The 23,253-nt window shown below is 39.6% G+C and overlaps 2 protein-coding genes across 2 annotated transcripts in view; one reads left to right on the forward strand and one right to left on the reverse strand.

Moving 5' to 3' along the window:
• aven (apoptosis, caspase activation inhibitor) overlaps nt 1-18,942 on the forward strand; it is a 53,117-nt gene extending 34,175 nt beyond the window's left edge. The window contains exons 3-7 of the mRNA XM_037685924.1: nt 5,730-5,800; nt 6,974-7,069; nt 8,322-8,574; nt 10,756-10,913; nt 18,863-18,942. Of these exons, the coding sequence (XP_037541852.1) occupies nt 5,730-5,800; nt 6,974-7,069; nt 8,322-8,574; nt 10,756-10,886 (551 nt within the window). The 3' untranslated portion in view covers nt 10,887-10,913; nt 18,863-18,942. The remainder of the gene's footprint in view (nt 1-5,729; nt 5,801-6,973; nt 7,070-8,321; nt 8,575-10,755; nt 10,914-18,862) is intronic.
• The window catches only part of ryr3 (ryanodine receptor 3), a gene marked incomplete in the record, with an annotated part of 155,080 nt that continues 142,852 nt past the window's right edge, over nt 11,026-23,253 (reverse strand). The window contains 15 exon segments of the mRNA XM_037685921.1: nt 11,026-11,753; nt 13,059-13,110; nt 13,191-13,291; nt 14,903-14,967; nt 15,054-15,210; nt 16,243-16,377; nt 18,889-19,035; nt 19,151-19,211; nt 20,407-20,534; nt 20,765-20,807; nt 20,890-21,020; nt 21,110-21,313; nt 22,751-22,837; nt 22,944-23,106; nt 23,188-23,240. Coding sequence (XP_037541849.1) covers nt 11,658-11,753; nt 13,059-13,110; nt 13,191-13,291; nt 14,903-14,967; nt 15,054-15,210; nt 16,243-16,377; nt 18,889-19,035; nt 19,151-19,211; nt 20,407-20,534; nt 20,765-20,807; nt 20,890-21,020; nt 21,110-21,313; nt 22,751-22,837; nt 22,944-23,106; nt 23,188-23,240 — 1,623 coding nt within the window.

Here is a 23,253-nt window from a genome sequence, read left to right on the forward strand (position 1 = left end):
ACTCCGTCTTGTCGAAGCTCCAAAATTCACTGTTGAAACCCGGGCCTTCATGTAAAAAGTTGTTTTTCTCTGAAAAAAGAAGCTGAGAACTTGTTTACTGATTTATTTATTTTTTGTTAAAAGCTTTGTGTGCAAAATGCTATGCTAAAGAGCTCAAACCACACCGAGCGTCCACCATTTTGAGAACCGAAATAAAGGAAGGAGAGACGGCCCATGTCACGTCAAGGGGGCCTCCCTCCCATTTTTCTTAAAGAGACACACTTCTCGCTCCCTCACTATCCATCCTTCGGTTCAAACGGTCTTATACTGCCATCTAGTGGTCAAAAAAGGTACTACACACAAAAATTAACCAATTTTTTCTTCTTAAATTTGACAATAATTACTAATTATTGTCAAATTTCAAACAATATTATCGTTTATCGCAATAATTTGAGACAATTAATCGCCCAACAAAAATTTGTCGTGACAGGCCTAGGTCCAGGTGTACTTTCTATTGGAAGAGAGACAAAAAAACATGTTAAGATAGAAATAATTACAAATACAAACAGGTAGAGTAGAGCAAGTAAAGACAGCAGCAGAGTGAGGAAATGTGGTCCTCCAGCAGTCTAAACCTATAGCAGCATAACTAAGGGATAGCTCAGGAAACCCAAGCCAACCCTAACTATAGGGTATGAAAAAATGGATGTCTCTGTAAAAAAGCACAGGAAACCGTGGATGAAATGTCCCTTATAGATACTGTCACCTCTCTGCTTTGACAGACTGTCAACATGTTTTTATCCTAATAATAATCTAATGTCCTCATATTCAACTTCCCATAATAATAAACACAATCAACAAGCTCCTCTTTTATTTGTATCACATGTTTCTTGCGGTTACTAAAATTCCTCCAGCTGTTTGTGGACCATGTCTGGTTTCTTGATGTTATCACTGTGCTTCTGCTCTTCATGAATATTCACTGTTAACGTTTAATCTGCTTAAGATGCCAGCAGTGATTCAAATTGATCTCCTGTCCTCCACATCCAGGATTTATGTTCTTAGATGTTTAACAGCGAGCTGGAAAATCAGTTGACATCACTGATATCAGACATGTTCATGGTCTAACGTAAAGAAATCAGCTCCTGAGCTGTCACGTAAAGCTGACATTCCTCTTCCGTTCTCTTATCGGCGTGCCTCGCAGTCATTGTGTCCTCCATAATGCTGCTATTCATAAGTCGTCCTTCTGCTGCCTGTTTGACAGCAGGTAGCTCCTCCTCGTTGACCTCCTTCATTTCTCTTACAGCCAAGCAATCAAGGGCTGCCGCAGATGGCGCTGATGGTTGTAGATGAAGGCTGAGTGTCTGTAACACACTCAGACAGAGGGCAGGGAACAAAGTAAGAGGCTGCGACTGACTGCAGCTCCCCCGTCAGACCTCCCACTGACCGACCATCTGTGTGTGGCGGACTGGTTCAGGTTCAGCTTCAGGAAGCTTTGATCTGCAAATAATAACATGATAGTTGGTTTCCCCTTACTGTTTGCTTAAAAAATGACCAACAGCATAATTAAATGGAGCTAAAGCTTTCAACAGCCTTGAAAAGGCGTCTGCAATTTGCAGCTCTGGGCCCTTCGGTCCCTCTGCAGTGCCTCTTTCACGCTTTGACCCGAACCTAAATAAAACTGATTTTTATTGTTTTTATACCAACAAGAAAAAAGGGCTGGTTCTAGCCATTTTCTTGTCATTTACTTTTCCAATGTGTGGTTGTACTAATACAAGGAATACAACATGTTGACTAAATCATGCTAGTAGTTTGTTACTTCTTTAAGCTGACGTCCAACTTTTTGATGGGATGGTTCTCTCAAATACACCAGAAGTTTTTTGGGAATATCTTTAATACAAGTTGCTGGGAAGGAATATGATGAGTCAGTTTGATAACAATAACAATTTAAAAATTAAGTCAAAGTAAGTGGAAGTATTTATTTTTATTTAAAAATTCAATTGCAGATCCAACAAACTAGCCTAACTTTTAAACTTACTTTGAAGTAATATAGTATAATGTTAAAGTGAAGACTAATGAATTTGTTCAACTCACATACGCCCGTATATTTCAGTGTTTTAATTTCTATAAAATTGGTAAAAACTATTTATTTTTTCCTCCTTTACTTGAATGTAGTCTCTTCTATGGGGTCGAGATGGTGTCGGGGCAGGACAGCCGCCTCGGGACCCAAAGTTCCTGGGTTTGATCCCCGGTCGTTGCACATCTCGTGGTGTCTCTGAGCAGGACATCAAATCGCGAATTGCTCCCCGGGTGCTTGCATAGCTGCCCACTGCTCCACCTGGGTGTTTCCCAGGTGTGATGGGTCAAATGCAGAGACAATTTCGTCTTTGTATGGGAACATACAATGCACATAGCACTTTACTTATTATTTATTATTATTATTTTGTCTTAAAATGTAAAAGTATAAGTACATTTTAACAATCATTAGATGTTTTTAGTTTTATCATGCCACCCCTACAGGCCAGAAATGCCCCCTCCTACAAACTTGAAGTGGTCCATGGGCCACCAGTTGATAATCACAGTTGCTGCAGGTTTGGCAGCTCCAAACACATTTTTGGCTTTTATGGTTGTAAAAGTTTCAGATCCCTGGCCAAGAATGAGTCGCTCGCTTGTTCCTCAACCTGTAGGCTTAAGACAAAACTACGTTTGTTTTGTATTTAAAATCTAATCTCAAAATGTGTGAAGTTTAAACCTAATCTTTGATAAACAACATCCCAGAAGAGTTTTTAATTTTTAAAAGAACCGTTATTTATAAAGTTCCAGATCCAGATTAGGGCTGCACGAAATGGACCAAAATTAATATCTCTATTTTTAAAATAAATTGCGATATACGGTATATATCTCGATATTCAAACATCTGCTAAGTTCATGGCACAAACCAGTGCAGACATGTTCCTGTTTTTAGTATTTTACTTGGCTTTATAATGTAGCTGTTTTCAATTCAGATGCATTATTTTATGATTGTCTGCTGTTGTCATCATTATTTGTTAAAAAGCAGGTCTCTCTTGTAACTGAGTCCCGAGGCTCAATGAGACCAACCTGTATAAATAAAGGTTGAATGAATTAATATTTTTTCTTTCCATAAAGTAATAACAAAAATATATTTCTGAGTCAAAGCTTTGTCCCACATGCACATTTATTAACAAACAGCTGTAACTCTGCTAAATGTCTAAAAAAATTAACTATTTACCGTACACATATTAAATAATAATCTCTTCACAACATTAGTAAGCGTGTGTGAAGCAGCACGTGAAGCATCGCTAAAGACACGGTCCTTAGCGGCTAACAAGATTGCTAACTTTAGCCGTCTTGTTAGCCACTAAGGACTGTGTCTTTGATATGATAAGCTGCTGCTGTATTAATGTCGCAGCATCTCTCACTGTTCCTCTCATAAAGCACAGCACGACTAAATGAGTTTTATATTGTGGTTTGTTTCAGGGAAGGAGGCTGAAAACACAGTCGGAGTTGCATCTTGTAACTTAACTTATAGCGCTGTTTTAATGGTGAAGAAGATTCGTAGTTCTGACCATTGTCGGGACTTGTTTTCAGCATTGTCTACAGAAAACATTTTTCTGCTGCTCATCTGACAATTTAAATCCAAACCATCTCCAAATAACGGCCGTTGTTTTTATTTTTGCACAGCAGCTAAGCTGTACTCTTCTGTTTACTTTCGTTAAACTCCACCCCCCACCTCCACCCCACCTGGAGAAGATGGGAGTGGGGGTAGTGCGCACAGGTGAGGGGCTTGGTTTGTATTCAGTCGGGGAGAAAGGGAGCTGTGTGAAGTTGGAGGCGCAGACAGGAGAAAAAGAACTACATGGATTTTCAAGTCTAATAATACTCGATGGTTGTGATGGAGCCATTTTAACCATCGTAACTCGAAAATCTCTTCATACATCGAGTATATTCGATAATCCCAGTCCTAATCCAGATGTAAATTAACTGTTTCCTTCAATTCTTCATTATTTAGTAAGCAGATAAGAAACACCAGAAGTTTGCTCCAGTTGTATCATTTTTTTTAGTGTTTCTGTCACTTTTGTCATGTAGAAATGTCCAATCCACTCCCAAAAGGCAAAGGCAGACCATGTTTTTACTTATATGTGTGTATTTGTATATATGTGTATTTGTATATATGTGGATTTGTCCATATTCATTTATTTATGTATATACTGTGTGTATGCTTATATATATATATATATATATATATGCAGTATATATATTTATTTGGATGGCTCAGTCGGTAGGGCTGTTGCCTCTCAGCAGGAAGGTTGCCAGATAAAATCCCAGCCGAGGACCTTTCTGGGTGGAGTTTGCATGTTCTCTCCATGCATCTGTGGGTTTTCTCTGGGTACTCCAGTTTCCTCCCACAGACCAAAAACATGCATGTTAGACTGATTGGTAACTCTAAATTGTCCCTAGGTGAGAGTGAGAGAATGAATCGTTGTTTGTCTCTTTGTGATGGACTGGAGACCTGTCCAGCTTGTCCCCTGCCTGCTGGACATGGGCACCAGTGACTCAAAAAGGAAGACATGGGTAAAGGTGACGGATGGATATTTTAAACAACTGGTATTTCTTTCTTTTCTTTTTTAAAAATTCTCAAAAGGTAATCATTGGATGAACATCTACAGCTGATTAAGTTTAAGATTCAACCCATTTAAAGATGGCCACCACAGCAAACTGACCTTAGGAAGCACCAGAATTATGGCACTAACAGCCAGTCAGAGATGTTGAGCTGGTTTGATCATTGTTGACAGTGACAATAGTCCTTAACTCGTATTTATACAGATTACACATCTACTTTACTCAAACTTTATCATCATCTGTTGATGTTAACTCTGTTTGTTAGCAAAGTATCTCTTGACCAACTAGACACATTTTAATAAAACGGTTATTGGCTCTACATCTACAACTTGATAACCTTTGAGGTGAACTCATTTCAAGATGTGCAGCTAATTGACCTTATCCTACCAAAACAGCTGCACCTCAATGGATTCAGCCAATAATGATATAAAATTATTATATATTAGAATAATGGCTACAATTTATTCACTGCACATAGTCTGAGCGTGGCATCTTGCAACATCGCATTAGATTTTACATGTTATTGTTACTGTCTGACCAAAATGTCAACTCCGTTATTTTCAATGCAAATCTCCTGGTTGTGTTAGAAATCCATCATTTTTCTTTCTCTAAATACTTTAAAAATATTTCCCTGGTCTTTTTATCCCAAAAAAACAAAGTTACCTCTGTTTTGTTGAATGTAAGAACTTTTAGCTTGTGTTTTTTAAAAATACCAGCAAGAGCCCTCTCATTCCACCCAAAGCGCTGCCGAGATAACGGCTCGCAGAAAACCAGGAGAGTGGTGCTTCACACACGACCCCGTGCTCTTGTTGTGTTGGCACTCGGAGCTCCGACCGCGCCGTGCTTCACTCCAACACCACAAGTTTTCTCGTTTGTGTCCGTCTGCTGAAGCTGATGCTGTTTATTAATAACGCATCGACGAGAGCTGCTGTTCATGTTGTGGAAGATTGGTGTCACATGTCGGCGCCGCTCGAAGCTGCCGACTGCCTTTTACACCAACACATTGTCAGACATTTTAACTGGGAAGTCGTGGTCTTTGCACTTCGACGTGATGAACACACCGAGGAGAAAAAGTGATATTTAAACAAGAAAAATGAGTTTATTTTGTCTTTTAGGGGATTCGTTCGCTCAGTTCCGGTTTTCAGATGAGAAGGACTGGGAGATGGACTCGCTCACCGCCAGTCAGGTAACCTCAGCCCCAGTGCCCTTCACCGCACATTCTGCTTGAACTTTCTCTGGATTTAAACATTTAAGGATGCACAGGCAGTCATTACACTTACTTGTACTTTCCACCGTACACGTTGCACCACCGTATAAGTCGCATTAGTCCAAATGTGTCTGATAAAGTGGGGAAAAAAGGACTTTAACAAGCATTTAACAAGATTAACACTTAAAAACAATTATTTGTTTGCTCTAAATTATAGTAAAAGGTGCGTCTCGGTTTAAATTGTGCTTAATAAATGCATTTTGATGGTAAAATCAGCTGCATTTCAAAAGCCGATTCGCGGCTGCTGGAGCGCGCAGAGGGACGACTTGCTGAGCATTTATTCAAATTTTAACAAGATTATTTGCTCGACATTATATTAAAGGTGCGTCTCAGTTTAACTTTTCCTTAATAAATGCACTTTAATGGTGAAATCCATTGCATTTCTCCTGGGCGGTGCGGCAAAATGCAGCTGATTTCACATTTGCTCCAGGAGTTCTGGAGCGAGACGAAGGTGGCTTGGTATGGCAAGCCAAGTGTCTCATTAATAGACACTTTTACCTATCAATGAGACACTTGGCTTGCCATATAACTCAAGCTGTTGAAAACTAGCTGTTGAAAAGTAGTGTTCAATATTTTCCTTGTCAGAATGAATTAAGTCGTCAGATCTCAGCCAAAAATTTGTTTATAAATATGGGGAAAACATAAATAAGTCGCTTCGCTGTATAAGTTGCAGGGCATGCTAATTTATGCAAAAAGGTGTGACTTGTATGGCAAAAAGTACGGTAGTAATAGAACATATGAATTTATCACAACTGATGTTTTCCTAAAATCAAGCAGAGACATTTAAAGTTTAGTTTTGGCTCCATTCTGTGTACTTCATGTTGGATATGACAATTTTATGATCAAAACAAGCAGACTCAAGAGCTCATGACAGAAACCAGAACATGCTCTGACTTTTAGTGAACGCACATTTAAATTCCTGAGCGTGAAGTCCGTTAGAGTCTAAGCTTTTTATTTTTTCTTCTTTGTGGGATGCTTCTAAAACCGTCTTATTCAGGTGTCTGAGTACTGCTGATGCAGGTGTACTTCCTCTGAACCTTGTCTGCATTCAGCTCCTTGAGCTCAGTTCTTTTTTTCATGTTTGCTCCTCAGATGTCAGCAGTGGTTTTGGATCTCCAGGCTCTCGCCCAAACTCTTCATCAGGTGCCTCTTCATGAAAGACTCAACCTGGAGGCTGAGCTGGTTCAGGTATGAACTTTGACCCAGGCTCTCTGGTGCTGTCATCATTACGTGGTCAGTAAAGGTGACGATGGACTTAAATACAGTAGTTCCTCAATTATTGCAGGGGCTACGTTCCACACATCCTCGCAATATGCGAAAAATCACGACATAGGAACGCTATATTTATTTTAGCATTTATATATATATATATATATATATATATATAAAGGCTTTAGAAACCATTCCCACACTCTTGCAATGTTCTAAACTCTTAAACCTACTAAGTTTACCAACATAAGTATATGTACTGCACAGCAGCTACTGCAAAATTTTATATGGGCGCCCACCAGCCTTGGTCCGGTTCTGTTCGGCTCTCTGCAGCCGTTGAGCACCAAACGCTTTTAGAGAGAGCCGAACATTCAGGGAGCTGGTACAAAATGGTCCCGATTGAGTCCGGATGAAAAAAGTTCCAGTGAGCTCCGGAGAAAACACGGGACCTCAAAGCAACGCCTCCCGGCTCGAGAGGCTTCATGGTCCGGCAAGCAGCTCTCAGATTGACCGGTGAGGCTGGAAGTAGTCCTGGTCCAATTCCTGGTCTGTTCCGTACGGCTCTCTGCATCCACTGAGCGCTGAAGTCGCCACGAATAAGAACCGAAATTTTTAGTCTGGTTTGGATCAGATCAAAACTTTCCCTCCATTTTGGCAGAAAGCAGCAGCTGGAAGCACTGTTGACTTCTGGGTAGTGTAGTTCTATGACTGGCATTACAGTGTAGGCTTATTGAAACAAAAAAATAGCGGCGCCTGTCCAAAATATATTTTTTGTTAACTTTTTATCTCGTACGGTCTCAATCACGTGAGTAATATTGAAGTTGACAATCGGTGAAAAACTGAAAGAGCGAGTCCGCGAACCTCGAAGTAGCGAGGGACTAATGTACCTTTGTGCATTTCTCATGAGTAGAAATATGTCATAGTTTATCATCTGGTGCTATGGTTAACAGAAAATATAGTCAATAGACTTGTTTTATTTTTGAACAAGTTACAATTTAAAGTTTTGAATTTGATGTCTAATAACTGCAAACTCAGCATCTACAACTTTTAAACACGTGTCACGTTCAAAAGAAAATGGTCTTACTTGAGTTTTCTTAAAACCAAAAGTACTTTTTGCCATGACTGTATTAGAATAGATTAAATAAGCAACACTGTCTTGTGTATACAGGACAATGTTTTATATTTATTAGTAAACAAAATGTTCCAGACACATTTTCTTTTTCTGTTCCAGGTTTCGACACCAGTCAACCTGCCGGCCGTTAGTCTCACACCTCAACAAGAAGTGTCAAAAACAAGCACATTCACGCCTCCATCCAGGGCTTTTAAAGCCCTCGGCACAAACCAGAACCCCTCCTCAGCTTCGACGAGCATTTCCTCTGTGGTGGACGATGGTGACGAAGAGCTGGACCAGCTGCTCGGTCTACAGAAACCAGTCTCGGAGCAGCAGCCAGTCAGTCCACAGGAGGAAGCTTCTCCACACAAAGGCAAGTCGAATAATGAGTTCTAGTGCAGTTTGTGTTCATATTAAGTAGGGATGTGTTTAAAAACACTCAAATTGGATTATTCAGTTGATCTACTCCCCCCACCTACACAAACTTTAGACTAACGTGCAGCAGTTCCTAAACCTCTCAGCGGGCCTCTCCTTTAATCATGCAGGGCTAATTAAAGTAGCATAAGTCGTTTAAAACAGGTGCTCGTCTCAGCTGCCACCTCCTGATCAGACCGTTGTGTTTTTTTTTCTGAAAAATGACTGCGTCCACACGGTTACTCTTCTCCTGCAGCTGAAAACTCCTCTAGTGAAGCACGTGCTGCTCACCAGGATCTTTTCTGCTGGTTTGATGGACCGACATGGAGAGGGATGCTCATATAGATTTATTACACAGAGTGAAATGGTTCAAGCCTTAGCTCTTATAATTTTGATGATTATGATGGACAAATAATAAAAAAAACAAAACTCAGTGTTTCAGAGAATGAAAATATTCCACGGTCAGTTTTTGGTACCTTCGGCAGTGCGGGCCGGTGCAGAGTCCTGCTGGAAAATGAAACCAGCATCTCCATAAAGTTCGTGAGCAGAAGGAAGCACGAAGTCTCTAAAATGTCCTGGTAGATGCTGAGTTGACTGGATTCAGAAAACGCAGTGGACCAGCACCAGCAGAGGACATGGACCCAAACCATCACTGACTGTGGAAACTTCACTCTGGACTTGAAGCTACGTGGATTCTGGTCCTCCTCTCTTCCTCCAGTCTCTGGGACCTTGATTTCCAAATGACATGAACATTTAATCTGAAAAGAGGACACTGGACCTCTGAGAGACAGTCCAGTTCTTTGTCTCCTCAGCAGGTGAGACGCTTCTGATGTCACTGGTTCAGGAGTGGCTGGACGTGAGGAACGAGACATTTGTAGTTCATGTCCAGGAGTTCATCAGCTGACCAGGATGTGACACCAGGAGTTTACAATACTGACCCTCGTCACAATGTTCTAGTTTTCTGAGACACTGAATTTTAGTTTGTCAATATTTGTAAAACATAATCATCAAAATTAGAAGAAATGAAGGTTAGAAATATTTCACTGTGTGTAATGAAGCTATATCATATAGTAGTCCCTCGATTATCGCAGGGCTTACATACGTTCCACACCCCACAATAGGTGGAAAACCACAAAGTAGGAACGCTGTATTTATTTTAATATTTATCTATTTTAAGGCTTTAAACTCTTCCCACACACTTTTGTTCTCTTAAACCTACATAATTTCAACAACATACATATATGTACTGTACAGTACTGCAAAATTTTACTCACCAGCCCTACAGACCAGCAGCTTGGTTCCGGTTCTGCAGACCTACCGTGCACCGCCCCGTCCAGGTTGATGTGCACGTGGATAATTGAGCTTCAGGATTATTTGTGACTTTCCTGCCAGTTCTGTGAGCTTCATAGATACTGTAGATTTGCCTTGCAAAACTTTCCCTCCATTTTGGTAGAAAGAATCAGCTGGAAGTACTGTTGACTTCTGGGTAGTGCAGTTCCTTTGTTTGGTGTTACAGTGTAGGGTTATTGAAAGAAAACTACTAAATGGCTGCACCTGTCTGACGTATTACTTATCTCGTACTGTCCCAATCATGTGAGTAATATTAAAGTTGACTATGTTGAAAAGCAGTGCAAGGACTACTGTATACCACTTTCTGAAATGATTGACAAAAAAGTTTTTCACTATTTCGTGGTTCATTTATCGTGGACTCGCGGTTTTTTCAAAAATAAGACTAGACACTTCATGATGGGCACGGAATTTTTTAATTTAAAATAATTTAATTTAAAGTATTTAGCACCTGCTGCACCTTTGTGCAGCCCACACTGCAGGATAAACATCCTGTTGCAGAGCAGTGGAGCTGAAATCGTGACATTGTCTTTTAGAGCATTTAGAAACATTGTTTAGAATATTGCAAGAGTGTGGGAAGGATTTAAAATGCCTTTATATATACTAAAATAAATATACTTGTACCAATATTCCTACTGCGCGGTTTTTCACAGTACAGGTCTCCCGTGATAAACGATACTGTATTCTATTTTTTTGGTTCAGCTGAGCTCACTTGTGACCATTTTATAACCCCTTCAAGTCAAACAGTCTAGTTTCACATCTTTGTAAATTCAGTTTTTTTTTCTTTCCAAAGTGCCTGAAGCAGAGGAATCAAAAGTTGTTCACAACAACGTACAAGATGAAGAAGTTGGATCTTCAAAGTCCGTTAAAGAAGAGATGACGGAGGAGGATCTGGAGGACTGGCTCGACAGCATGATCTCCTGACTGGCGAAGGACTACCGTAGTTCAGAGGTAAAAAGGAAACCTGAAAAATAAACGTGGCATTTCAACATGAAGGTGTTGACAAAGGACTGGCCTTCTTCTTCAGCGAGTCTAAAGAAAGGACAATATCTCACACAACGGGTTTTATTGCGTCATTTTATTAATTTCCTCCCATCAAGAGTCAGTTTTCCAAAGCTACCAACAGGCAGCTAACCATTCGACCAGTAAATGGTTGAATCAGATTTAGCGATTTTCCGTGGGTGTGGTGTTCTTTCACTGTGGAGGAAAGTGCAAGCAGGCAGGACACCACAGCTTAGGAACCAAACGGAGCAACATTTACACAAATGTCTAGATTTTATACAACTTTTTTCCATATTTTTATTCCAGAGCCACCAAACTAACGTAAATTTGCTTGTGTAAGGAGGAACAAAAATATGTTTATTTTATTTTTTTGCATAGTTTCTTCAAAAAAGGCACTTTGGCACTTAATTAACCTCTAAACTGAGTCGTCAGCTAGTCCCAAAGGAACCATCTTGATGTCAATAGACTTGAACCGTTGTTAAAGGCAAAGTATTTGATGTTAAGGAACGTAACCAGTTGACATGGTAGTGACACAAGCGTCCTGACCACAAATTGTGCATAAACACTCAGTTGTCATGAATGCACAAGTCCAGAGTGTCCAATCATGTTTTGTGTAGAAATCCAGGTTTTATTTCCAGGTTCTGTTAACAGAGTGAAGTAGGGGGTTGGGGGCGCCTGCAGAGGCTGCCTCCTCTAACCCAGCTGGTCCTCATATTGCTTACGGAAGCAGTCTCCTGTGGGGAAGAAGTCCCAGCATCTCTCCTGGTACATCTTCCACACGTACGACTCCTGCAGGGGGAAGGAAACAAGTTTTAAAGGGATAGTTTTTATTAAGTGAGATTGCATGAAGTAGTCATTAAAGTGGAAACAACCAGCATCACGCCACGAGTGCAATCGATTGGTGATAATTTCACAACAAGCTTTTATGGCCCCCCACAGTGAAAGGCGCTATTTATTATCTTACCTGCTAAAGTTGACAAACAGTTTGTGCTGTTGGGCATGTTTATACTCTCCTGTGCTAAAAAGAACATTGTCAAAGTCCAAAAATATAAACGACCGGTAAAATTAATATTAAAAACAAACGACTGTATTAGAAATACCTAAAATAGCATTCACTTGAACTTTGAGGAAGATCTAGATTTTTTTATTTTTTGTTCTCAAGTGGGTCCTGCTCTGAGTAGTTGTTGGTTTGACGACCCCAAACTTCAGCTGCAGGTAAGATACTGACTACTCTGAACAGCATCCACTTAAAAAAATGAAACGTGTTGCCAAGTAAGAAACTGTGACAGTTCAGAGAGTTTAGATATCCAACAATGTTCAGTCAGGTCATCTGGACAGTTTTTTTTTGTGTTGAGACGTTTCGCCCTTCATCCAGAAGGCTTCATCAGTCTGATGAAACACCAAACATAACTGCTTCTCCCCCAACAGCTTACTCCAAAGTGGAAAAAACCCAGTTATATTGGTGCCAAGATGGTCAAACTGGTTCAAAACACCAAAGTCCATGCTCAATAATCCAGGTATAAAATCCAACAATCCAGTCACATTGTTGGATTTTATACCTGGATTACTGAGCATGGACGTCGGTGTCTTAATTTACAACTTGAGTGGAGGATTACTGTGGTTTTAAAATATTCTGAAAAGTTTCATGAAACTTTTACACCTCGGTCAGAAACACTCCAGCCCACACTGGAACTGCTACAGTTAGCTGCTGCTGGGAAATGGATTTTGAAAACAGCGTTCTGGTAACCTGCTTTAGAGATTAGAACCGTTTTCATTTGGGCTCTGCCTGAACAAGCTGTCAGCAGTCACCTCTTGAAACAGCTTGTTCAAAGACGAGTAACGTTGTTTATGATGGAAGGATGAAGAAAAGAGCATCGAATCGGTCAGAGTCTCAGGTGCACGGCACAAACGATGTAAAACTGTCAAAGCCAACCCACACGTTGCTTTATTCTCCTGCAACATTCCAACCCACTTGAAGTGTTGCGTAAGTAGAACCTCCTGGATTTGGACCGCTTCCTATTTTGTCCTTTGTTTACCTGAGAGTGGTCACAGACAGCGAATAAACAGCACAAAGATGTGTGTGTGGTGACGCACCTGACCCGTGTGTTCAGTTTCATCTTTGTTGATCAGGTACATGAGGAAGAACCTGCGAACAGGACGACACGAGTCGTGAACAATTTATCCAGCTGATATATTTGATACATCCATGTCTGCTGTTGTACTCACAGGTAGTTAGCAAGGTTGTGCTCTTGTAAGGTGTGGGTTTCAAACCCGTGAGGCGTTCGGTCAAAGTAGTCATTCCCAATGCCACAAATGAAGCATTTGGTCTAGAACAGTGAAGACAGGTATGAATAGTGTATTACAGGAAAAACAATAGTTGCCCATTTCTTTAACAATCCTTCATATAAAATAATCTAGATTAAATTTAGATTGCTGTATAAGTCGCATTTTTTGCATGCCCTGCATGCATCCACGTTTTTTCTGGAGATCTGACGATTTCATTCATTCTGACATGGAAAATATTGAACACGACCATTTTCAGCCACTACAGGGCCCTCGACTAATATGACAAGCCAAGTGTGGCTATTAATGAGACAACTGGCTTGCCATACAAAGCCACCTTCTTGCTCCAGAACTCCGGGAGCAAACGTCAAATCAGCTGCATTTTTGCCATACTGTCCAGGTGAAATGCAGCTGATTTGACCATTAAAGTGCATTTATTAAGGAAAAGTTCAACTGAGATGCACCTTTGCTATAATTTTGAGCAAACCAATTGTTTTTAAGTGTTAATCTTGCTAAATTCTTGTTAAAGTCCTCCCGTGCATGCTCCCGCAGCCACCATTTGGCAGCCAATCGATTTTTGGCACAGCACCGGCCCATGTTTCCCGGTGGTATGGCGAAGCAGCGCATTTGTTTTTCCACTTTATTAAACATTTGGACTGATGCAACATGTACAGTAAACCTTAATCTAAATTTAGGCCAGGGCAATTCAACTAAATTACTGAGAGGTAAGAGCTCAGGGATGGGACATCCAGCAGTTATTGTCATTTAGTTTGTTTTATGGTTTAAAATGTAATTTTTTTCAAAAACCCATTGTTGAGCTGAACTGAGCTCGCCCATGGGCCACCAGTTTAATGGTTCCGATTTAGGCTGTTTGAAAAGTATTAATGAACATTACAAAGTTTATCACGTCAGTTAAGTTCAACTTAATGGGTAGCCTCTGCGGCAAAACTAAAGGTGCCAACATCTAGGATCCACAGGCAGTACCGGTAATTAGGTTTTAAAATGACGATTTTCAGAAGTGGCTTTTGTTGTTACAAGTTTTTAACCTTCAGCTGTGTAGAAAATAAAACCTGTGACATCACAGAGTTTTTCTTTAACTGCAGCGTTAACCTAGCTGGAAAAAGTTTGGAGACGTAAATCTCACTCATCGTTTGATGTTGTTTGAAATGTTAAACCTATCTTTATATCCACCGCTGAAGACAAAAGGCTGACTTTTGGAGTTAAGCCAACTGATCTTAGGAAACACAAAAAAAGCTTCAACTCAGTTTCACAGATATTGAGCTGACCATTTCTCAGTACGTACCCTTATGTCTTTGTTTTAACTTTGGCAGTAACAGTTGCCATGAAGCACCAGGAGGATTCTAGACTGTTTGATATCTACAACTGATTAACTTCTGGAGTCACACCAATTAAGAAGACTGTTGCAGTTAACCGACGTGTTTATAGTTTACTCAACTTTACTGTTATTGAGCTGATGTTGGATGTGGTGGTAGGCAGGAGTTATTCCTAACAGATCTCGTTTAAATTACAAGCTTTGACCAAAGCAGCTATGAGTCCATCCATCATCAAAAGATGATCTTAGTTTATTACTCTGGCCTAAAATGTGGTGAGCAAATGGCATTTTGCCTTTAATATTTGTATAATTTGAGTCTTACCTCCATGTCCTCCTTCACCTGCTCCTGCTGGTCTCTGAGCTCACCAAAGGCATCAATAATCAAACCTGTAGGAAGTCAGTTGGACAGATACAGATCGTTACAGATACACACGAGGAGTACTCACACATTTCTGTAAAGGGAGTGTATGTACCCTGAATGATGGCCAGCAGGATGACGATGACAAAGAAGAAGAAAGTGATGTCAAACAGGATGCGGTAGAGTTCGTAAGGATCTCCAGCTGGGTCCTCCAGCTCGTCTCCAATACCACCTCCAGCTCTCACGCCCACATACATGTGGAACAAGTAGCACTAGGAAGAGAAAAAAATAGTAACACCACATAAACTGCAGCTGAGTGTCAGCACGCTTAAAAAGTACGGACTATAAGGAGTAAAAATCTGCTTTGTTTTGTTTTATCCTGTTTTTCAAACTAAATTCTCTTATGCTGCTGAAGGTTGGGTAAATGGACTGTACTTAAAAGCAGTGGTTCCCAACCCAGGTCCTTGAGGAACACCGTCCTGAATGTTTTAGTTTTCTGCTCCACCACACCTGATTCAGCGATTTAATTCATGTTCTGCAGAAGCCTGTTAATCACCCATTCATTTAAATCAGGTGTGTCAAAGCAGGGAAACAACTAAAAACACGCAGGATGGCGTTCCTCAAGGACCAGTGTTGGGAACCATTGCTTTATCGCACCTTTTTATCTTATCAAGGTACTCAAAAGTGCTTTACACTACAATCTGTGCCTCATTTACCCATTCGTACAGCACTCTACTAGATCTATACAAAGAATAATCAGAGCTTCATCACGGTCGGAGGCAATGAGGGGTTCAGTGTCTTGCCGAGGGACACTTCAGCATGTGACTGCTGGTGGAATCGAACCCCCAACTCTCCCATTGGTGGACAACTGCTTTTACCACTCGGCCACAGCCGCCCTGTGGACGACCGTTGGGCGTGACAGGAACTCTTGCTTTTTAAGGTTCTGTCATTTACGTATGTCGTTTAAAACGTCAAAGGGAATTTAATAGAAACCTCGTTTTTCTGAGAATCTTCGTTCTTTCTTCATAAAGTGCATTTAAGGGGAGTGAATCATTTCAAAACATTCAATCCATTAATTCATTAATAACACGCTGAAGCGTTAGCTGAAAGAAAAAAAAGTCACATCCTGCTTTTACACCCCAGCCAAGGCCATCAGAACTTGTGCATCACCGATTCAGAATAAAAGCCTGAGGAATTCTTTTCAGTGTAAAAGAATGGCTCCCGCCCACGTCTGGAGGGTTGTTTGTCACTTTGCCGACGTTTCCTTTCTAAACCAAATGTATGTTGAAGGCGAGCTGAGGTACCGTCATCATATCGTCACACTTCATGTCGGGCTCGTCTTCGTCTTCGCTCTTATTGTAGAACTTTCTGAAGAAGTTGAAGGCCACCACGGTGTAGAGGTAGACGACCACGGCCAGCAGACCCACGGTCAGCACGAGCTGCGAGGAGAGAACACGCAAAAGGAGATTATTTCTCCTCCCTTTGGCGAGTCTTCGTCAACACTCAGGATTATGATGCACAGAGTACAAGGTTGAGTCAAGGCTTTCTGAAGAGCTTTTTTATTACTTTTCAGGCCTTAATGGCCCTAACCGTGCAGAAATTAAAGTTCATCACATTAAATAATGTTTTCCTCCATTAGTGGATTAATTAAAGACTTTGTGTCGCAGCTCATCACTTTGGTACTTTTACCCATGAATCTGCTACTTTAAATGCACATTTTATTTTTACCATTTGGCTCACAGATTTAGTTTAGAAAACAAAATTCCTCCACTTTTGCACCGATTCATTTCAGTACAACTTTTTTAGCCACATTTGCTCACACGTTAAACAATAGTGTGAATGTTTATGAAGCATTCACAATGTTTCGATCCATTTTTCTTCTGTACTTTTTTTGGTGCAATTCTCATCCAGCAGTTTTCAAACTATTTCAACAAACTTATCAAAAATGTTCAGGACAATCCTGCTATGACTTTTGGTATTGGTGCAACTTTAGCTTTTTGAAATATTTAGCCTTTTTTGCCATTTTTTTTTTCATCATAGAAAATGAATTGAGCTCATTTTACCTCCTTCAAATCTTTAGATCTGTTTACAAACTTTTACTGCTCCTTTCACATTTTGTTTTGCTTCAGCTTGTGCAAATTTAAACTTATTTTCAGCTACTGGTAATTTCAGTTGTTTTATGCTCTTCAGATTCTTTTTTCCAATTTTCATTAAATCATTTTTGTGCTTTCAACGTTTTGCTAATTTCAGCTTGTTATGCTCCTTTCAGCTTATTTCTGCCATTTCAGCTTCTATTTAGCCGTTGTATGCAAATGAGCTTTTTCAGCTAATTCCACATTTGTTTCACCCATATCAACTTTTTCAGCCTAACTCAGCAAAAATGCACTCTCTCCACTTCTGATAAATTAAGCTTTCTGATTTTTTTAGCTGCTTTTCAGTTGTTTTTTAACAAATTTCAGCTTTTTTCAGATAAGTTCCACTTATTTTTGCTCATTTCTGCTTCTTTTGGCCTAATTGGGCAACAAGTTTCTGCTAATTTAAGCTTGTTCTACCTTTAGATAAATTCAAGGTTTTCATGGTAATTGTTGCTACTTTCATCCTTCTTTATGGTAATTTTAGCTTATGTTCCTTTCAGCTTTTTTATGATAGTTTCAGCTATTTCAGCTACTACTACTTTTCAGCCTTTTTTAGCTTATTTCATAATTTGTATGCTAATTTCTGCTTTTTTTATACTTAATTCAGCAAAAATGTGTTTTACTGCTTTCTTCTGCTAACTAAGTCTTGTTCTTTCATTTCAGCTACAATTCAGCATGTTTTTTTTAGCTAGTTTCAGCTGTTTTTCATCAAGTTCTTCAGCAATAAACCTTGACACTGCATTTTCGCAGGAAATGCACTTTCTCTAGTTAGAACTAATTTACAAAGTAAATACATTTTTATTTTCATGAATGTAGTAGTTAACAGTGAAAACTGTGTGTATCCAGTTACCTCCTCATAAATAACTTGAACTAAAAAAAGATTTAATTTGTCAGAATTATTGGTACTTTCTTGGACTTTGGAGGCAATCTCCAATAATTGCAACTCTTTTACTGTTAATAGAAAAACTCAAGTTTAATTATCTGAATCATACTGCCATGTCTTGAAAGGTTCTGTCCATCGTGCAAATTGATTTTTTAAGGTAATTTGTTCAAATCAAGGTTTTGTTGTGTCCTGATCCATCCAATTATACTGTGTTTGAAGTGTGCCGTCTATTGTTTGTTGCCCTCTTTAATCTACATGATGTCTCAGATGCTCATCTGTTTCAAACAGTTTACAAATTCCTTTTTCTGGGGCTAAAGCTTCACAGCTCAATGAGAAGGGATCAGTTTAAAACAGCAGACTAATGTATATCTGCATACATTTACTATGCAATAAACAAAAACTGCAAAAAGAGAGGATTTGTTGTTACAAAGAAACCCTAAAACAGTTTGAAGAGATTTGTGTGTACCCTTAAAGAGACTATTAATGTTTCAAACTAATTAATTTAGCATCGTTCGGCGCACTACACCGAACACGGAGCAGAAACGGCAAAAGTAAGAGATGAGGAGCTCAGGAAGAAGATTTTAGACCTTCATCTTAAAGGCATACAAGATGATGTCTAAGCAGCTGCCAATGTTCATAAAAAGTAGAAAGTTCATGGGACTGTAGCCAACCTCACAGGATGGGGACGCAAGAGAAAATGCAACCCCAGGTTGACCAGACATAGTGAGGATGGTAGATAGAGGCAATGAACGCATGCAGGACCATTCAAGCTGAGTCTAACGTCATGCTAGGCCACTTTCTGACCACACCATCTGCCACATTTTGAATTGTATTAGTATCCGTGAAAATGCAAGTAATTCTTATAAATATACTGTACTGATAATGTGTTAATGATTTGTTTTGTAGCGCCCTCTGCTGGTAGAAGGACTCACCTGCTTCCCGTTGTGAGTGACAGAAGACAGGATGGTGCGGAGAGTCTTGAAGCCCATGGCGATGTCCAGCAGATGAGCAGCAAAGAAAAAGTTGTTGAAGTGTCCAAAGACGGACATGGTGGTGTACCAGATCAGATACAGGAAGTACTAAAGAAGGGAACACAAATTGAAAGTATTTTTTATAACATCAGTAACAAATGAACCATGTCAGAGGTTTTTGAACATCTCCTGCTGGTTTGTGAATAAATTCAATTAAACTCACGTTGTCAGTCAGAACCACTCCCATTTTCCAGATGTGGTACTTTGTGTCAATAGAGCTCAACCTGTTAATAAGAACAACAACTTTAGTTGTCAAATGGATGATGTTGCCAAACTTGAACAACTATCTAAGTATTATAGAAATGCTTTAATGTTAATGCTGAAGTTTGTAAAGCAGGTCAAATGTTTTGGTTTTGCTTGAAGCTGTTACAGACTGATTTGTTTTATTATAAGAACTTCTACTTTGTTGTGTACATTTGAACATTAGTAATTTGTTTTGTTTTTTTAGAAATGACAATTTCTACAGCCTTCAGAAAAGACTTGATGCTCTATAAATACAATTACCGGTTGCATGCATCTATAATCAGTTTTAATAACCGAAAAGCATTAAATATGGGTCAAAATTCTGTTCACTTGCTTTTTATTACATTTACCGTAATTTCCGGACTATTAAGTGCACCCGAATATAAGCCGCGCCCACTAAGTAAAAATAAAAAAATTGTACATATATAGTCTGGTTGTATATAAGCCGTGGGTGTCCATGTTGTAATGAGATATTTACACAGAAAGACACTTTATATGTTTAATTAATTAAATACATACAGTAAATGTTTTTTCCTGAACAGTGTAACTCAGCTGGTTAAAAAATAAAAACTCAGTAGCCTACCAATGGGGACCTCCCCACTGTGACCTGTTTAGTAATTTTATTGGTCAGATTATTATTATTATTTTTAAACCTTTATAAAAGGTAGTCTTATTGAGTCATGAGGACCCACCCCCCAAGAGAGACGTGTATTGCGCAGCTATGTGAGCACCCGGGTGTGACGAGGCTAAATGTTTTGGCGGCATGAAGCTCGTTAGCCTGTCAAAAAAAACAAATTATTGTATAAGCTGCGGGGTTCAAAGAAAAAAGTAGCAGCTTATAGTCTGGAAATTATGATACTTTGATTTGGTTATTACTTAAAAAAATGTTCAATTTGTGTTCGTATAATGGACAAAACTATAAATAAACTTTGGTTTTTACTTGTTCCGGCCAAGTAATGTCTGAAGTGGAAGCTGAAAGACTTTTCAAACTTTTTACTTAATTTTTTTAATAAATGAGCATTTTCATAATCTCTGCTTCATCACACGTACTTTCCCACAGTTTGAAATCATGAATGTTGCGTTAACTCGTAACTAAATTGTCACAACGTGTGAGAAATAAGAAGGAAATGTGACGGGGTGCAGGTCCCTGAATGGCCTGTTTGAACAAATTCTCACCATGAAAGCAGGGAAGCTTCCTTCTCGACAGTCTCCACCGTGGGGTCAAAGTCCAGAGCACTTTTGTCCAGACCCAGAAGCTCAGCGATGCGTTCAGCTCCGTACATGTCACCGTATTTGTTGATCACCTACATGCACAAATAACGTTTTCACTTATCCTCTGTTGTTTAAAAACTAAAATCTCAGGGTCCACCTTAAACAAGTCAGTAAAAACAAATTATTAAAGCAATCCTATTTTTTTTTTTAGATTAAAAATCTTAGGGAAAACATCTGACCACCTCCAGATCATCTCATAACCATGTGATATCTCAGAAACGTAACTCTTAGTACAAAATTAGTTTTAGTTCTTCACGCCCACCTTGCGTTTAATGAATTTGTCCCAGTAGTTGTTCGGGAACGACCTGAAATCCACATAAAGAACTTTAACTCCAGCACTGTAAATGTAACAAAACAAGTGGAGCAACAGAAGTGGGCGTGGCTCACGGCGTGTTGATGACGAGGCGATCCCACTGGCCTTTGATGTCGTCGTCCGACGGCTGCTCAGTGATGTACAAACCGTCAAACTCAAGCTTCCTGGCGATCTCCTTCTCCCTCTTGAAAACCACTAAAGGAACCTAAAAGCAAACAGAATTGACGTTTTAGTTTATCAAACCGACTCAGTACAGGCGGACCGCCGAGGCATTAACGGTACAGTAATGTGTACCTTCAGACAGTAGTACCCGACCAGACAGAGGAGGGAGATAACCGTGTGGAATATGGCCAGGAAGCGCAGCGTGGGTAACATGTACCCGGTGCTCTCCTGAAGGACGAACTCGTCCATGTCAAACAGCGTGTTCTCATCATCCCCCTCATCCCCCCAGGTATTTTCATCATCCTCATCAGCCTCTTCATCCGTCTCACCAGTAACCTAGACAGCAAAGTCCACAATACACAGAGGGAGTATTTTATGCCATTTGCAGTATTTGACTTGATTCACTTTAAAATGAAGTTTTTCTTCTGAGAATTATGAATATTTTAAATTGATGAAAAGTGAATTAGGATGTTTGCTCACAATACGACCAACAAAGGAGTTTCGCTCTAATGTCCTTTTCATTATTTTGTTCTTAATTTGTGCTGACTGGTGTTTGTGCGAGTTTATCACAACTGCAGAGTGAATTTATGTAATTTATCCATATTTTCTATTATGTAATTTTTAGAATTTTCATGCCATTTTAATATTTTCACTAAAAACCAGTTTAAAAAAAAAGTGATTAAAAAGGAAGCTATATAAAAAAGAATGTTTATTTTTTTTTTAAATTCCAGTATTCAGACTCATAAAAATATCTTGAGAAAAGTTAGTTTCATAGTTTTGTGTGAATACTTTTCTAAACTAATCAAGTCTCTCTTGTAAATGAGTCCTCGAGGCTCAATGGGATTAACCTGTCTAAATAAAGGTTGAATGAAAAAACTTTTACATATGCAATCTGGGAAAACATGGAAATAAAGTACTTTATTTTTTTTCCAAGAAAATGTTGAAAAAGTTTTATTTTTAATCCATTTTGTCTACTTGTTGAATGAGTTTGACCCCCGTGAGTCAGACGGTCACACCGATTTAATGTAAAATTAAAAGATGTTTAGTTGAAGCACCGTTTCTAAGGTGTGAAGAGACGACAGATGAGTTTTAGAAAATCATTTTTTCTTATACATATATTTGCAGTACAGTAGTCCCTCGCTACTTCGCTGTTCGTTTTTCACGGACTCGCTCTATCGCAGTTTTTCAAAATAAGATTGGACATGACACACAATCAGCTGATTGATGGATGAACCGCACAATCTGCATGTCTTTTTTATTTAAAATAAATTATTTCAGATTATTAGCACCTGTGTGCAGCCCACATCTCCGGAGCTCCCTCTTGCAGCTGATCAGCTGATTGCTCTGTCGCAAAGAAGTGGGCGTGGCTGAGAGCAGAAATCATGACATTATGTGTCTTTTAGAGTTTAGAAACATTATTTAGAATATTGCAAGAGTGCGGGAAGGGCTTAAAATGCCTTTATATATAAATATATATATATACTAACATAAATACTACTTGGACTACTATTCCTACTTGGTGGTTTGTCACTTATCGCGGGGCTTCAGGGTACAGATCCCCGGCGATAAACGAGGGACTACTGTAACTCCTCTTAGGAAGCCTCTCTTTTCTTTGTGTCTGTGTAGATCATCATCCACACCATGAAGACCTGAAACAATTTGAACTGAGGAAGTCCAGTCCAGTGCTTCCACTCAACTCACGAACCGCAACCCGATAGAAGCTGGACCAAAAGCAAAACGTTCATAGCCTTTAGCTTTGATCTTTTTGGTTACCTTGTAAAAGAGCAGGATGAAGTTGATGGCAAAGCACACGAAGAGAGCCAGGAAACGGAGGTTGTAGAAGTTACGAGCCAGGTAGTTCTGTAAAAATATTTTTAGGTAAACAAAAGATACTTTAAAACTTCATATACATTCTAGGAAGAAACGAAGAGTGAGAATCCAGACAAAGTGGATGGTGATGGCTCACCAGCATCTTGTTCAGGTAGACGTCAAGAACAGCAAATATGGTGGACATGAAGGCAGGAGATGCTTCTTTAGGCTGACTTGATTTGGTCCTGGGTTTCTCCTCTGCCGCTGGCTCCTTAGCCGCCTCCTCCTTCGGTTTATCCTCCTTCTCCTGGTTCTCTGTGCTGTTTTGTGCAACATATTTTTACTTTACGGTTATAACCACACGGTAATGATTTTATTCTAACCCACTTCATGCTACTCACTCGGCTTTTTCTTGTTCGCTGTCCGGGGCTTCAGTGGGCTTGGCAGCAGCTTTCTGCAACAACGAT

Source organism: Nematolebias whitei, chromosome 12 (assembly GCF_014905685.2).
Source record: "Nematolebias whitei isolate Nwh7 chromosome 12, NemWhi1, whole genome shotgun sequence".
Lineage (NCBI taxonomy): Eukaryota > Metazoa > Chordata > Actinopteri > Cyprinodontiformes > Rivulidae > Nematolebias > Nematolebias whitei.